General features: G+C 46.2%; 2 protein-coding genes and 1 long non-coding RNA gene across 3 annotated transcripts in view; 1 reads left to right on the top strand and 2 right to left on the bottom strand.

Annotated features, from left to right (window-relative positions):
• LOC125947444 (uncharacterized) overlaps nucleotides 1–16424 on the bottom strand; it is a 313859-nt gene that overhangs the window by 231318 nt on the left and 66117 nt on the right. The window lies entirely within an intron of this gene.
• Nucleotides 1–16424, top strand: part of LOC125947445 (uncharacterized) — a 313443-nt gene that overhangs the window by 230929 nt on the left and 66090 nt on the right. The gene's annotated exons all lie outside the window — the stretch shown is intronic.
• LOC119461787 (dnaJ homolog subfamily C member 2-like) overlaps nucleotides 1–16424 on the bottom strand; it is a 111975-nt gene that overhangs the window by 58388 nt on the left and 37163 nt on the right. The window contains exons 7-8 of the mRNA XM_037723164.2: nucleotides 11260–11325; nucleotides 2066–2157 (exon numbers count right to left, since the gene is read on the bottom strand). Coding sequence (XP_037579092.1) covers nucleotides 2066–2157; nucleotides 11260–11325 — 158 coding nt within the window. The remainder of the gene's footprint in view (nucleotides 1–2065; nucleotides 2158–11259; nucleotides 11326–16424) is intronic.

Below are 16424 nucleotides of genomic sequence, written 5' to 3'. Positions count from 1 at the left end.
TTTTACATGCAATTGTTTTCCAGATTAACCTAAGAACACAAGACCCTGATCATAACCCAGAATTCTAAGCTTCCTTGAATGAACCCTAAATGCTATTACATTAAAACATTTACGACATCAATGGGAAACAAAATATAATTAAGCCCCCTTTTATTTATTTTCGATACCCTCAATCGCCGAAGCTTTGCAGAGGGGAGTGGGTAACAAATAAAGAAAAGAACAGAATGAAACATGCAGCATTATACAGTATTAGCGACAAATTGTAAACGTGAAATGAAATACAACTAAAACAAATATAACTCAACTGAAACAGAACAGAAATAAACACATCATGTTATACAATACTATTAGCAAAATTTGAACGTAAGAGAAATTTGGGAAAGGGAGAAAAGAAAACATGAAGCAAACTAAATTGCAGGCATCACGACACATAAAAAAAAGACAAAGAAAGAAGTGGGGAGGAGAGATGCATGAGATGATTAAGCAGTGCTATCACATTGTAGGTGCGCAGATAAAGAACGGGAAAAAAGAGAATGATCAGAAATTGAAACAACGTCGTCAGATAGGTGGTTCCAATCGTTTGATGTGTGCGGTATGAAAGAAAAATAAAATGTGTTTGTTTTGCAAAAAATGCCTTTAACTTTGTGTTTATGGTCAATCCGGGATGAGCGATAAGTGGGTGGCGTAATAAGCTCGGTACGTAGTGATGAATGATGGAAGACCTTATGAAAGAGGCAAAGACGGAAGTACTTACGACGCAGTGACAGAAATGGCAGTGATAGAGATTGTTTCAATGCTGTTATACTTGCTGTACGATGGTAATTAGAAAGAATGATACGTGCGGCGTTATTCTGGATTAATTCTAGAGACCTAATTAAATTTGCGTGATGAGGGTCCCAGATTGCAGCGGCGTATTCTAACTTCGAGCGCACAAGAGTTTTGTATAGAAGCATTTTAAGGGCAGGTGGGGCTTTAGTAAAGTTACGTCGTAAGTATCCCAATGTGCGGTTAGCACTGTTACTGATCATATTAATGTTTGTATTCCATGTTATGTTGTAGGTAATAGTAACCCCCAAGTACCGGTATGATGATACATGGTCGAGTTCGATGTCACCTAGTTTGTACGTTGAGGAGCTATCGTACTGCCGAGAAACAGTCATTAGTTTGCATTTGTTAGGATTTAAATTCATGAGCCAGGTATCGCACCAACTTAAGATGTTATTTAAGTCTGTCTGCAAGATATTTTTATCGTTATCGTTGCATATTTCCCTGTAAAGTACACAGTCGTCGGCATACAAATGCACAGAAGAAGAAACGCAGTTAGGCAAATCATTAATGTATATTAAAAACAAAAGTGGGCCTAAAACTGAACCCTGTGGTACTCCCGATGTTACATTTATTTCAGGTGAGTTATGATCATTAATTGTGACGTACTGGAGGCGGTTTGTTAGAAAGCATTCGAGCCAAGACAGTATGTTACCGTCGAGATTGAGTGAGGAGAGTTTTAACATTAGTAAGGCGTGATTAACTTTTTCAAAGGCCTTCGCAAAGTCCAAAAAAATGCAGTCTATCTTGGAGTGTTTGTCAAGAATAGTATGCAGATGATGAGTGAACAGAAGTAACTGAGTTTCACAGGAAAATGTACGCCTAAAACCATGTTGGGCTGATGCAAAAAATGAATTAGATTCTAAAAATTTAGCTATATGTGAGTACAATATATGTTCCATAAGTTTACACGGAATGCTTGTTAATGAGATGGGCCAATAGTTAAGAGCGCAGTGTTTATTGCCAGACTTATGTATTGGAACTACCTTACCAATTTTCCAATCAAGCGGCAAGATTCCTTGATCAAGAGACTGCTGAAAGATCTTGAGCAAAAAGAGAGAAGAGTATGCACATGTCTGTTTCAGAAACTTTGAGTTAATGTTGTCAGTTGTTGATTAAAGCTTAAGTGCTATTACATTAATCCCATTTACAACATCAAATGCAATAACAATGAGCATTAAAACCAAGTGGAGCAGCTATAAAAGCAGGATGGGAGATCAAAATGCATAAATGCACGCACCGACAAGCTGGCGGATGCGTTGCATCTCCTCCCGCTTGCGCTTCTGCCGTGCTGCTCGGTTCTGCTTCTCAATCCAGCGGCGCTCTTCACGGCTGCACAAAGGAAGTGGGTGCTCACACTAAGCCACAATTCTGGCGTGAAATTTTTAGAAGTATTAGGAACAGACGTGACAGAATAATTACATGCTGAAAACTATGCATGCAGATTTACTTGCATTTAAATTGATATGCTTCTTAGCTTTCCCTCAGTTAAAATCAACCACCATTCTATAGTTACTGAAACATTTTCTTCAATGTTAAGACTGCTCTATAACACACCGACGTACAATGTACCTTTTTGCTTTGTTGTGAGCTCTTCTGTGACATTTTGTTTCAGAATTTTTATAAATGGCTTAATGACATTGGCTTAATGTCAAAACCCTTTCTTTCAAATATATGAACATGTTCGAATGCAGCTGATTCTCGTGAACTACTGGAATGTTGAACTTATAATGCAGGGTTAACTCCACATTATCATTAAACAAATTCAAATCTGCACTGAACCATGACCAATTATCTAGGCCCTTAGACATTTGAGGCATTTCCAATGCTTAAGGGAAAACAGGAAAACTGTGTATATCTAGCCCTTTATTTATCATATTTTCTAGGCAATAGGCAACACAAATAGACGTTTGAAAGTTAAATTTTTACGTGATGCAAACTTTCTACTGGCGTGTACTTCATGGCGCCTCTGTCTTCAAGTGCGCACACTGTAACTTCACTTGTGCAGGGTGATCACTCTTGATATTATAGCCGCCTCTAACGTCATAATGAGACAATGCTGTGTTGGCACTGCACTCTTGGAAAGTAGTTCTTTACGAGTTTAATGTCAATGAATTAATTGGGGCAGGCTACAAAGTCCTATAAGAGGAACCAAATTACAGTGACTAATACAGCAAATTGGAAAATTATAAGCCTGTCATCAACGTAAAGCTGATGAAAGCGCTTCACTCTGAAAAGCCAGGCTGATACTATGAATTCCATAACTAAAAGCGATCTCAAAAATTTAGTGCACTAACACAGAAATATAAAAAAATAAGAATGAACGCATGCATCTGATGTTGTTATACCTGTATCTGTTACTGCAGTAAATTTTCAACAAGGATTAGTATACCAACTTGCTCAGTTCACTTTCTTCTGGCCAAAAGGATAGTGTGGAACCCACTTATAACAGCACTGAACTGCCAAGAAAATCCCATTGTTATAACCTATAATCGTTATAATAAGGTAGCACGAAAAAAGAAGAGGGGACAAACCTGCAAACATTTTAGTTAAACAAAAAGAAGTACAGTCAAACTCACTCCATAGCATTACCGGTTTTAACAATAATCAGATGTAAACATGAGCAGCCTGCCACGCTGTGAACTTTGGTGTCTATCCTATGGTAAAATAAACTGCTTACTACAATGTTCTCGTGCTGCATTATTAGCTACAACAATTAAATCTGGCTACCGGGTGTGTGCGCCGAAAATCCAGGGAACGCGAAACCCAGGAAAAGAACAAAAATGCGAGCCACTTTGTCACACCCGTCTTTGTGCCATGCATCCTGCATGGGACAGTTTGTTGCCCCTCGCCCGTCTCCCTTCCAGCCATCCGACATTGGCGAGAGGGTGAAAGAAAGACGGGTGATGGGTACGCGAGGTTAGTGATGTGATGCAGTGAAGGCGTGCCGTGAGGGGTTAGCGGCACAAAGTTGGGTGCGGCAATGCGGCTGGCACTTTTTTTGGCAGTGCTATAAAGGCGTGCTGTGCAGGGTACGCAGAGCAATTACAGGTGTGGAAAAGTGGCTGGCATTCTTTTTTTGGTCGAGGCAGTGCGGCCGTGCGAGGTGCGTGGCACAATGATAGGAGTGGCGAATCGACTCGCATCTTTTTTTGGTTGTAGCAGTGCGATGATGAGGTGTCGTGCAGTGTGCGCAACACAATGACGGGTGTGGCAAAGTGGCTAGTGTATTGTCTTTTGTTGTAGTTGAGGCAGTGCAATGAAGGAGTGCCGTGCGGGGTGCGCAGCAATAAAATTTAAAGTTCTGCGGCTTTGCGTGCCAAAACCATGATCTAATTATGAGGCACGTCACAGTGGGGGGGGGGGGGGGGGGCACTGGATTAATTCCGACCACCTGGGGTCTTTAAGTGCACTGAATTAATGCACGGTACAAGGGTGTTTTTGTTTTTCGCCCGCGCTGAAATGCAGTCGAGGCAGTGCGATGAAGGCGTGCCATGCAGGGTGTGTGGCACAATGATAGGTGTGACAAAACAGCTAGTGCAATTTTTTTTTTTTGGAGGCAGGGCAATAAAGGCATGCCATGCAGGATGCGTAGCATAATAACAGGTGTGGCGAAGTAGATCGAATGTTTTTAGTTGTCAAGGCAGTGAAATGAAGGCACGTCGTGTGGGGTGGGCAGCACAATGACAGGTGTGGTGAAGCAGCTGGCGTTTATGTTTTCGTAAGATTTTGTATTCTTTTTCCTTTCAGCACACACACCCAGTAGCCAGATCTATATGTTATAACAGATCCGATAATGCGGCATGGGAGCATTTTAGTAAGTGCTTTATTTCACCATAGAACACATAGCACAAACATTGTTTGTGTATAAGCTGCTCATTGTTATGTCCGATATACAGTTAAACCTGGATATAAATAAATTGACAAATTCCCGAAAAACTTTGTTATAAAGAGGATTTCGTTATATGCGGGTTTGGCACGAAAATTCAATAAAGAAACGCTTACCGTATGTACTATCGCGTAAGATTTACTCCCAATACACTAAAATTGCGATGAACAAAAAAGTCCCAGTTTCGCCCGAAAGGCGAAGCATCGATTACTATACGAAGTAAGGATAGTACAGTCAAACCTCGTTAATACATACCCGCTTAATGCGTAACTGCGGTTTAAACGTAGTCTCGAAGATTCCCCCACCCAGCCCCCATTGAACTACATGTATTGGCTGACCGCTTACGCCATAGTTGCTCATTTCCCACCAAACGGCTAGTGCATACTATTTTTCTTGTTCTACACGCACAGGCACAAAATCAGTAAAATCTCATGTGCGCAGATGTTCGATTCTCGAGTTGCAACGCCCGGACGACAGTCGCCAGCGATAGTGAACTTTCAACATGGCCACCATGACGCATTTCCTGCTCGTACAGCCGTTGCCGATTGCCACGCACAAAAGCATGGCCTTCGAGATATGTTCCCTGTAACACGGAGACGCTGCCAGTAGGGGGTGCGAATTCGTTGTGGCTGTCGGCGTAGTAACCGCGCACAACCACATTTTATTGCGAAGCGCATTTGTGCTGTTACCGTGGCCGTCCCTTTGAGGTTCCGTGTAAAGTCCAAACGTGGCATGTGGCAACGATGTTGCCACACGCCGTACACTGTGTGTACGAGTGAAAGCTTGCAGGGGTCAGCCGACTCAATATCTCGAGCGCGAGGGAGTAAGGGGGGGGGGGGGGGGCGGAAGCGTGCTTCCGCGCTGAGGCACGGCGGGGGAAGCGAGAAAGTCTCAAATACATGTGCTTCTATGGAGTAACGGCAGGGAATAGAAAAACTTCGTTATATCCATGAATTCACTATATGGAGGTTCGTTATAAGCAGGTTTAACTGTATTGTTAAAACCGGTATTGTTATAAGTGTGTTCAACTGCAGCAGTTACATTGTGTAGAACAAAAATTTTTTAACTTGTGCTTTACATTTGAATCCCAAGGACTATTATGTGCATGGTGCAGCTATGATATAGGTTTTTTTTTTTACTGAAGTTGGCTGCTGTGGACCGCAACACAAGGGCAGACTGTAGCACACAAATTTGTTACTTTTTGATTGTTTGTAGACTTGACGTGTTTTATGCATTGCATTGTAAAATGATGCACAAACTTCATAGTCTTTACATTGTATTCCTTACAATTTTCAGTGTCATTCAACTCTTAACCTGTATATTTGTTCATGTAAACTGCACCACAAATCTGGCTACCTAAGAAAACCACTACAGTTCCATAGGCTAACCGCCTGAAGGTTGTTAACTGTTACTTCAAGACTTGCAACAGTTGTACAGAACTAACAGTATTCATAAAGATTTAAAATAGTCGAACCTCGATATAATGAACCTCGATAAGGAAACTCGCGATGTAACGAACTATTTTTATTTACCCATCTTAGTTTTATTGAATTAATGAAACCTCGATATAACGAAATTCTCAGTATAACAAAGTTTTTTGATGCAAATACAACTTCATTATATCGAGGTTTGACTGTACAAGCATATTTCTCGGAACCTAATATCATCATTACTGCAAGGCTTGGTTCTATGATAAATTTCTAAGCAGTATCATAATAAAGCTGATCCTAAGGGGGCACCAAAAGGCAACTTTACAGTAACAGGATGCAGATTGCAATTAAAGTTACTGTATATGTCGAGCTTGTAAACAGTGCAATTATACTAGTGAACTAAAAGAGCACAGTCACTATACCACTTTCGTGCAATGCTTAAATCCAATTCAAGCAAAATTATAATTGCCTTCAGTGCCAGAGTTAACAGTGGAAGCAACCATGGCATCAAGATGATCAGAAGCCATAGAAACAAGCCGTAAAAAAATATTGTTGCAAAAGCCAAGCATGGGAACCGCTGCCACTATTAACAATGGCACCAAGGTCCTGCTTTGGTAGCCTTTTAAACTGGCTCCCCCATAAAGATTATGCCCATTTTGATACGCTAGAATGAACAGAACATGGAAATGCATTAAATGTTAATATTGTTTTGGTAGTTCAACAAAGTCTAAAAAATTGTGCTTGCAGCTGTTAATGCTATTTTTTTTTTGTTTTTTTTTGCCTGTTTGAAGAGCATAAACATTTAGGACAGCAAGTGCTGCTATAAACAACACATCATGCTTTCCTTTCTTCTTTTTTGGCACAGGACTAAGCAATTGGTTGATGGGGTTAAACTTAACACCCAAAGCAACATACGGACTACGAGAGACCTTGTGGAGGGCTATGAACTGATTCTGACCGCCTGGGGTCTCTTAAAATACACCCAAACTGTTCCACAGGATCTCTTTTGTGTATTCCGCCACCATCGGCATGAGGCAATCTCAGTCACAAAGCCACTGCGGCGTGGTGAAATGTACAGGCAGAACATTTGTGTACTTATGGTCATGTGCAAATCCCAGCTGGTCAAAATTAATGCGCAGCCACCCACAAGAGCATCTACAATTGTCCACCATGCAGCTCAAGGATATCTCGGTTATTCACAGTATTCTTTACAGCAGGGGTTCTCAAGCATGTTCATTCCAGGAAACCCTGCTAAGCTCCATGAAGCGCCAAGGAACCCCCCCCCCCCGAATCAACCAAATTAAAATGTCCTAATTTACTGAATGTCGAATTATCGAGGGTAATTACCGAGGTAAAACAATCGAGGTAAAACAATACAGTGGAATCTCGATGATACGAATCTCACGGGGTCACGAAAAAAATTCGTATTAGCCGAAATTCGTATCATCGAAACACAATTAAAACTAGCTAAATTAAAGAGTCAAGAGGTGAACTCACTCAGGCACACGTACGTAAAAAGCATTTACAGTATAGACCACTTATAACGTAACCGTTTATAGTGCAGAACTGGCTACAACGCGGCCTTTTCCAACTCCCGTTTACCCTCCCATAGGACTCCATGTATACGCATACCAGCTTATAGTGCAGCCGCGTGAGACGAAATTGCAGCTTCCGCGGGAAAATCTCGCCGACAAGGGCGGTAGCGAGCACGAGGTGCGCCCACCGATGGGAGAGGAGATCAACGAGGGCGATGCGGAGGAGGAGCATGAGATGTGGAGCACGAGTCCAAGGGCGATAAAGTCGTCACCGTGCGCCGTATGTGCGAGTGAAAGCGCGCGGGGGACGACGTACGCCTTCACGGACAGCGAACGCACAGCGGAGAGCAAATGCGACTTCCGTTGCACGAAAGGCCGTGGGGCATGGACGGGAGGGAGGGAGGGGGGGGGCGACGCTGTGCTGCGGCGCCAAATGCGTATGTTGCAATTGCAACCGAGCACAAGGGTAACTGGCGACGCAATCTCCCCACAGCGAAAGGAGCAAAGCGGGAAGGTAGGGAGTGGGGGCGGGGCTCCTACTCTGCCAACAAATACGTTCTTGTACTTTGCGCCTGTGCCGGCTGTCGGTGTTGTCGCGCGCACCGTATCTTGAAAGCGATCTCCACACGGCTCTGACCTTTGTATGCGCTGTGCTTACGCCGCTCAGTTTCCGTTAAAACGATAGACCGCACGAACCTTCGCTTGCTGCGGCGAGCGAAAAGACAAAAAGAAAAGCACAAAAGCAACAAAAGCGCACCGCTTCAAACTCCTCGCGCCTAGTCAAGGCTTCCGCGCTGTCCGGCACCGCGTCCGCGCCTCCGCACCAAAAGAGAAAGGGAAAATTCGCGTGACTGCGCGCTCTTCTCTTTCGCGGCCATCGGTGGGGCGGCGTTTATTCGTATCAACTGACGCGGGTCGAAAATCGATTCGTAACAACCGTTCTCTAGCACGTTGCAAAGTAATGGGGCTCGGCCGGGACCTCAGAAAAATTCGTATCATCCAGAAATTCGTATTAGCCGTGATCGTATCATCGAGATTCCACTGTAAACAAATGCTTAACTACGTCAACACGCTTTTATTTACTCAATGAATCAGCAAATTCTGTTTATATTTAGCACAAGACCAGTGTGGAAGCTGAAATTCACGCTAGCAGCGGTGAAGGCCTCACGCGCGTCAATCCCGATTATTTTTTCGCCAGTCAGCCGCTCGCCAACCAAATGTCTGTCCATCGCGATGTAGCCCGCGCTCTTAATCTTCGACAGCTTTGCACTGAGTCAAAGCAAAACTACTGTTTGCCGCAACCGCTGCGGACGAAACCGCAGCCGCTGTCGACGCGATCATGGACGGCGACCTTGCGGTTCAGAAGGCAGGCAGCCGATGCACGCACCAAGTCAAAACGAAAGTACTGTTCGCTGCAAGAAGTGCGGACAAAACCGCGGTCACTATCGATGCTACCATGGTTGGCGACTACGCAGTTGTGAAGCCACGCAACCATGGCACGCAGCCGACGCTCGCACCAAGTGAAAATGAAACTACTGCTTGCCGCAACCGCTGCGGACGAAACTGTGGTGGTTATCGATGCGATAATGGATGGCAACTACGCACTTATGAAGGCACGTGGCATGCCACCAATGCGGTGTTACGCGCGGCGATAAATGCAAGAATAAAGTCTTTAAGGGCATAATTAGGCACGAAGCGCTTCGGCGTTGCTGTCAATGACATGCCATGCATGACTGCCACTGAGGACCATGGCGATGCCGACTGCGTCGCTTCGTTTCGGTTGGACGCTAGCGCCGTTCTTGCTCTTCTACGGCGCGTATTTGCGATGCTCCGCTCATTTTTTTTCTTCATTTTTTTTTTATTTCTCCAACATATACGTCAGTGCACACGCAATCGGCACCTATGCTATCTACAAACGGGAGAAATGCGCATGTTGGTAAATTACGGCCTCCAAGATATAAGTGCAAAAGCTTAGGCGCGCTGCCCGTTTTCGGAGGTTGGGTGGCTACAAGCTGCTTGCGAAGTTATTGCGCAGTTCGCATGTTGCCGTTACGCGCTGTGATATGCTTTTTGACACTCGGGCATGAGTAATGGAGGTTCTGTTGATCGGGCGCACCTCGTTTTCGCTGTTTTAGCCACTTGGTGAGCGCGGGACCACGGAAAAATTTATCAGTGGCTTGCGGAACCATGAGCAGGGGCCTGTGGAACCCCAGGGTTCCGTGAAACCCACTTTGAGAACCCATGATTTAGAGAAACCACCAAAAGCACCAAGAATGTGGAACGTACAATATTGCTGCAGAAGCCTCTTCACATTCAAGTTGCAGATACTCTACCGTGGTACCTTTACAAACCCTTCAGCATGCTGCTGTTAGAAAAGCGTTGGCAAAGTTTCATGCATTGTGTGACAGTGCAGCATGCCTCTTGCGCATGCGCACGAGACAGTGCTTGGGCACCTCGTCCAATCAGAAGTCGCAGCATGTCTGCTGAAGAGAAGGGTGTCCAGTAAAGAGATGCTGTTGTTTGTGGAAGGATCCAGTGAACTCCCCTTGCCAATTGTGCAATACAGTGAAACCCCGGTGATATGTCCCCCGTCTTTGCGACGTTCCGGGTTTTATGGTGGATTAGTGCAGTCCTGCCGAACTCCTCATAGAGACAATGCATTAAATACCTCGATTATATGGCGCAAGACTATGCTTGTACCGTCACAAAGGTCGACCTGCGTGAAACTGTGAACCCAATGACGGACGCGTGAGAAGCGTCGCCAGCTTTCGGCAGCTCCCTTGCGGCGCCGTCCCCACTGTCATGGAGTGGAGAGTGCTCCTTTGCATGCGGAAAGCTCCGATTGATTTCGAGGCTCACTCCTTGGCTCCTTCACATTCATTACCTTCCCCTTCTTCACATCCCTCAATCGCCTACTGCCTTTGTTACCATCCCATTGCGCTTTCTCTCTCTCACCATTTTGTCTAGACAGCGCCTGCTCCCATCATTGGAAGCGTTTGTTTTTTGGCTCTGTGCCAAGCTAGCAATCTTCATACAGTGCCAAGAGCGCAGTCGGCGGCGCACTTTGACGTGTGCATTGCGAAGTCTCATAAAAGTGAAACTATCTCCGTTAGTGAGTACCTGGCGATACTGCCCTAGCGTGTATGGAAAGCACGAAAGAATGTGGGAAGATTGAACCGATTAGCCATCGGAAGGTACACAGATTATATTGGTTAAGCACGCATTTAAGCATGCAGTTCGGAGCTTTGCTTACTAGTGAGCACGCAAGACTTCTCCCACATCTGTGGTTAGGCTTCCAATTTCGCGTGGGTTATCGCATCATGCCGACACGTTTGGCTGCCACCTCAGACCAGGACGCCGCCACAGATGCTGTCGTGCTTGCGCCCTACGTTCGCGGTTGGGCTGCATCACATTATCACGTGGCCCCGAGAAAGTCGAATAATCTGGGTTCCACTGTAGTGCTTAACCCTTAGTTTCGGGGCAAAAGTTAACCCACAATAAAACAGTTCTTGAACTGTCCTCCTTGGAGATTGCTATATTATATGAGCATGAGACCGAGCAATGAAGTGAGCCTGCTTACTTCTCGCCTTTCTCTTTCTCCTCTTCATCCAGGTACGAGTATTCACGCCAGGAGTCAAAGCTGTACCTGCGCACAAGCAAACAATGCAGGTATGATTCGCACCACAGCTGAGAATGGCGTCCATTTAGTGAAACAGAAGCTTTAAACAGCGTGACACAGGACACAGCACAATAACCATAGTGTTCAAATACTCACACACTTGAATTTTCCTCTTTAAATGCATATGCAGACGTGAATGAAAAGGTCTAATCATTGCTCCGAGAGGAAAGCTTTTTTAATGCAAAGCATTCCTTGCCAACAGGCACTTTGAGCGTATCTATCTATCTAGCATGCTACGCTGCTCGTGCTGGCAATGCCTACCAACTTGAGCCGCTGGATATAGGCTTGAGTTCGTGATACTGTAGTGGTCGCTGAATCGTCGCCATTCCAGCTTTGCCATCTGACACTCGCTTCTGATTCTCGCTTACAATCTGCGCTCAAGCCAGGTGGCGCACATAAGAAGATCCGGACACCTCAGCGGTGAAACACCTGGTGGTGGTTTCCTCCGTACGAACAGCGATGCAAAACCGAGCTTTCCACGATTGTTGGTTTTCGATCACTTAACAGCAATGCACCACCTACTTGTTCCTCTCCATGCTCACACGAGACTTTCATGGCCTTCTCATACATTTATCAGTCCGTTTAATCAAGCACCAAGGCCTGCTGTTTCGTGCTGCGCATAAAGTGAGTACGACAATGTTGTGCCGAACTCCGAACTCCAGCATGGCAGCATCATTACGACTCAGATAGACGGCCCCGGCTTTTCACGCTAACTAAGAAGCCCGGGCCACCACTTCGTCAAAAAGAGTTAAAAATTAAATTAAATTATGCGGTTTTACGTGCCAAAACCACGATCTGATTATGAGGCACGCTGTAGTGGGAGACTCTGTAAATTTGGACCACCTGGGGTTCTTTAACGTGCACCTAAATCTAAGTACACGGGTATTTTCGCATTTCGCCCCCATCGGAATGCGGCCGCCGTGGCCGGGATTCGATCCCGAGACCTCGTGCTCAGCAGCCCAACACCATAGCCACTGAGCAACCACGGCGGGTATCGTCAAAAAGAGTGTCTATGCGTTCCTCAGGCGTTTACTTGAGTGGCTTGAGGATGGCTTAGCACTGGGTGCAGAGGAAGGGGAATGTGTTCAAGCAGCTAGGCAAGCCCAACTCTTTCCGACCCTCGGCATGTCCAAGCTCCACAATGAACACCTGCTCGAAGTCATTGAGAGAGTCAAAGAACTGGTCAAGGCAGCAGCACGGTTGATGCCATAGCCAGCCACTTACAAAATCTTTGTTTAACTTCAATTCTCATAGTATGTGCGATCTGCATAATTTTACAGTAAAACCTCGTTAATACGTAGTTGGCCAGGAATGACATTTAGGTATGCACTAAACGATGTACAAATTAATCGCCAATGCCAGTTTAGTGGCTACTTACTAGCCGGAAAGGAACTACAGCCCGATGCTCTCACACACTCAGGACAGGCTTTATTTACGGGTAGGCAGCAAAAAATCTCGACGACGGCATCTTCGAACTCGATAAGGCCACAAGCCAGTTTGTCCATGAGGCCCTGCTTACTAACTAAATTAACAAGCACGGTGCAACGTGTGCGCAGGTAAACATGAACACGTCTTGCTCGATGACCACGGAAATTCACTCCCAAAACGCTGGAGTGACGAGGCGCGGCAGCAGCAGTGAGCGTGCTCTTTCGCTTCAATGCGAATTAGACGTCGAAAGCACAGCACATACGAAGCTACCGCACTTTGTCTGCAGATCGCTTTGAAGATGAGGCCTGTGGAGGGACGCACTTTCTCCACGCCACAGATCACTTTCAAGATACGGAGCCCACGCGGCTGCCGCCGAAGTAAACCCCCCCCCTTTCTCGCCTCCCCCACCGTGCCTCGCGCGCACTAGAAGAAGTGTGCTTCCGCCCCGCCTTTCTCCCTCGCGTGCATGAGATTGAATCGGCTGACCCTTACAAGCTTTCACTCACACATACAGCGTACAGCGCGCGGCGACGACGTAGCCGTGTTTGGACTTTATAACGGAACCTCAAAGTGACGTCCAAAGTGACGGCAAAAATGCACTTCACAATAAAATGTGCTTCTGCACGGTTACTACTTGAATTCGACAGCGAGACCGAATTCGCACCTCCTACCAGTGGCTTCTTCGCGTTAACTGGAGCAAATTTCGAAGGCCATGCTTTTGTGCGCGGAAATCGGCAACAGCTGTATGAGCAGGAAATACATCATGGTGGCCATGTTTTAAGTTCACTATCGCTGGCAACTGTCGTCTGGGCATCGCAACTCGGGAATCGAACGTCTGCGCACATGAGGTTTCACCGAGTGAAAGCGTGCGAGGGTGAGCCGACAATGGTGGCTCAATCTCGCGCAGGCAAGGGAGAAGGAAAGCGGGGAGGAAGAGCACCGTTGTCGGTCGCATGCAAGGCACTGTGGGGGCAGGAAAGAGAGGGGGGGGGGCGTTCTCCGGCGGCTGCTACGTATGGCGCAGCAGCGCAGGCCCTATCTTGAAAGCGACCTGCGATAATGACAGAGTGCGAGTGCTTATAGCTTCGTGCACGCTGTGTTTTCGCCGCCGTTGAAGCGAGAGGCAGCACGAAGGTGGGAGGGGGGGTGGCATTGTACTCAGGCAGCAACTACGGATTGCGTGGCAGCCCATGGTCGCGCGGGGCCTATCTTGAAAGCAATTTGCGTTAGGGGCAGTGTCTAGGTGCTCGGACGGCTCATACCTTTGTACGTGCTGGGTTCTCGCCGCTCAGTTTGCGTTGAAGCAATAGACAGCACGAAGGTCACTTCGCCCGCTGCCGCGCTTTCTCACCCCAGCGTTTAGCGAGTTTCCACGGTCATCGAGTGAGATGTGTTCATGCTTGCTTGTGCGCGGGTGACACCATGCTCGTTAACTTAGTTAGAAAACGAACTGTTTACTAGTTTATATGGTTGATAAAACAAATATCCTTACTTCGCTTAGCTGTATACTAATTTTCTATTGCAATCGATGCTTTCACCTTTCGGGCGAAACTGCAACTTTTTATTCCAAATCTGCCATTATGCCTTCGCAATATGTCAAAATGGCTTAGGCCTCGATGGGCATAAAAACAGATTGCAAAATTTTTACGGTATACTGGCACTGGGACAGAGACGCCCGCCCGCTGAACCCGCTGCAGCACGCCCCTCCCTAATATCTAGTTCGTTCGCAGTGCCCTCAGCCTACTTTTCCTTCTTTTGAGCCTCAGCTAGGGAGTGCCATGCCGCTTGGCCCACTCAACCATATTCTAGTACTCTAAATACAGGCGCCCTGGCCGTTTCGACAGCAGTGACAACAGCTGGGAATGGCCGTGCATGTGCCCCAGCCACTTGCCGGAAGCGCCGAAAAGCATCGTGTTATAAGCGCGAAAATCATGAGAAACTGTGAGGAAGACGCCATCGCGTGGTCTGCGGAATGTGAACGGCCGCACTCTTTTTCGGAGAACGAATGCACTCGCTGTTCGCGGCCACTGCTGGAGTAGACATGCCGAAGCCAGTTCTGGCGCAGCGTGGCTCAATTTCAATCAATTTTCTGTGTTTGGTGCAGTTTGGCGCAGGAATCTGCGTTCGTATCAAAATGGCACAATTGACACAGGTGTCCCACCCCTGTGCAGTGTAACTGGCATAAACTGATCTCGCAGTGCAAGCTTAAGGTGGACCCATCATTGCCAACAGCCTCAGCACAGGCTGCGTCCACTGCAGGAAACTGCACAGGACAGACCCCGTGCTCGGAAAACTGCACCAACCATAGAAATGGATGGTGGTTGCAACTTTAAAGGCAGCAGCGCAGCGTAAACTCAGAACAATTTGTACACGGAAATGCTCCAGAAGTGTAAGCCACTGCGACATGTGGCTCCTTCCTTCCAGGCAGTATTCCATCTGGCAAAATGTGCACACCAGCTGTTTGGCATACTTTTATGCTGCTGCTCTATGCCTCAGCCCACCCCCCCCACCCCCTCCCCCCAAAAAAGAAGAAAAAGAAGCGATGCAAATGAATAACATAACATTTAAAGTGTCAGTTAGCGTGCTACAAATGCATTCATAGGCTGAGCATCACCTGCTTCTGGAACTGAAGTTTTGGCTAGCTGTGAGTACTTATTCAACTGCTTCAGGAATGAGCATTCCTTGTTACAGCATGAAGCGAAAATACAAACCTCTTCAGTTTCGTGAACCAGAAAAAGTCAATAACAAGGCTAAAAAAAAACAACTACAGTAAAATCTCGGTAATACGAATCTCACAGCGTCGCATGAAATATTCGTATCACCCGAAATTTGTATCATCAAAACGTTTGCAAAATAAAAAAAAATTAATTTATGTTTACCAGAAAAGATTTCTAATAGTGGAACCCCATTGACACTTTCCTTGCTGCTGCGTTTTCCCGGCTGCTACGTCACGTTCTTGCGGTCCCAACCTAAATCCCATTGACTTCCATGTACAGTAGAACCCCGCTGATACGTTTTTCACGGGACCATAAAAAAAAAACAAAAAACGTAAGAGCCGGGAAACAGGAAAAATTGAGAAATGGGAGTAGTGTTGAACTGCACACAATATTATTTTAATTCTTACATGTGAAAAAAAGTTGTAGTTTCACCCGACCGCTGAAAGTATCGATTGCGACAGCAAATTATAGTAGACAGCTATACAAAGTAAGCATAGTAGTTTTATCGTCCTTATAAACTCGTAAACATTCGCTTATTAACTATATTAACAAGCATGGTGTCAGCGCCCACAGGCAAACATGAACACATCACACTCGATGAGTGCGAACACGCGCTGTCAGATGCTGGCGTGAGGAATTTAAGTGTCGCTGCAGAAGCGAGCGAAGTGACCTTTGTGCTGTTGTCTATCGCTTCAACCTAAACTGAGCGCCGAGAACACACAGCACGTACAAAGCTACGAGCCGCCGACGCACCTACAATGTGCAGACTCTGCCCCAAACCCAGATCGCTTTCAAGATACGGTCCGCGCGACGGCGCGCCGCCGCGCAGTACGCAGTTGATGCCAGAGTACAACGCTGCCCGCTATCCCTCCCCCCTCAATTCGCAACGTATGATGCCGGAGAGGTCCCACAGTTGCGACG

Source organism: Dermacentor silvarum, chromosome 8 (genome assembly GCF_013339745.2).
Source record: "Dermacentor silvarum isolate Dsil-2018 chromosome 8, BIME_Dsil_1.4, whole genome shotgun sequence".
Lineage (NCBI taxonomy): Eukaryota > Metazoa > Arthropoda > Arachnida > Ixodida > Ixodidae > Dermacentor > Dermacentor silvarum.
This window is presented reverse-complemented; position numbering and strand designations above follow the sequence as displayed.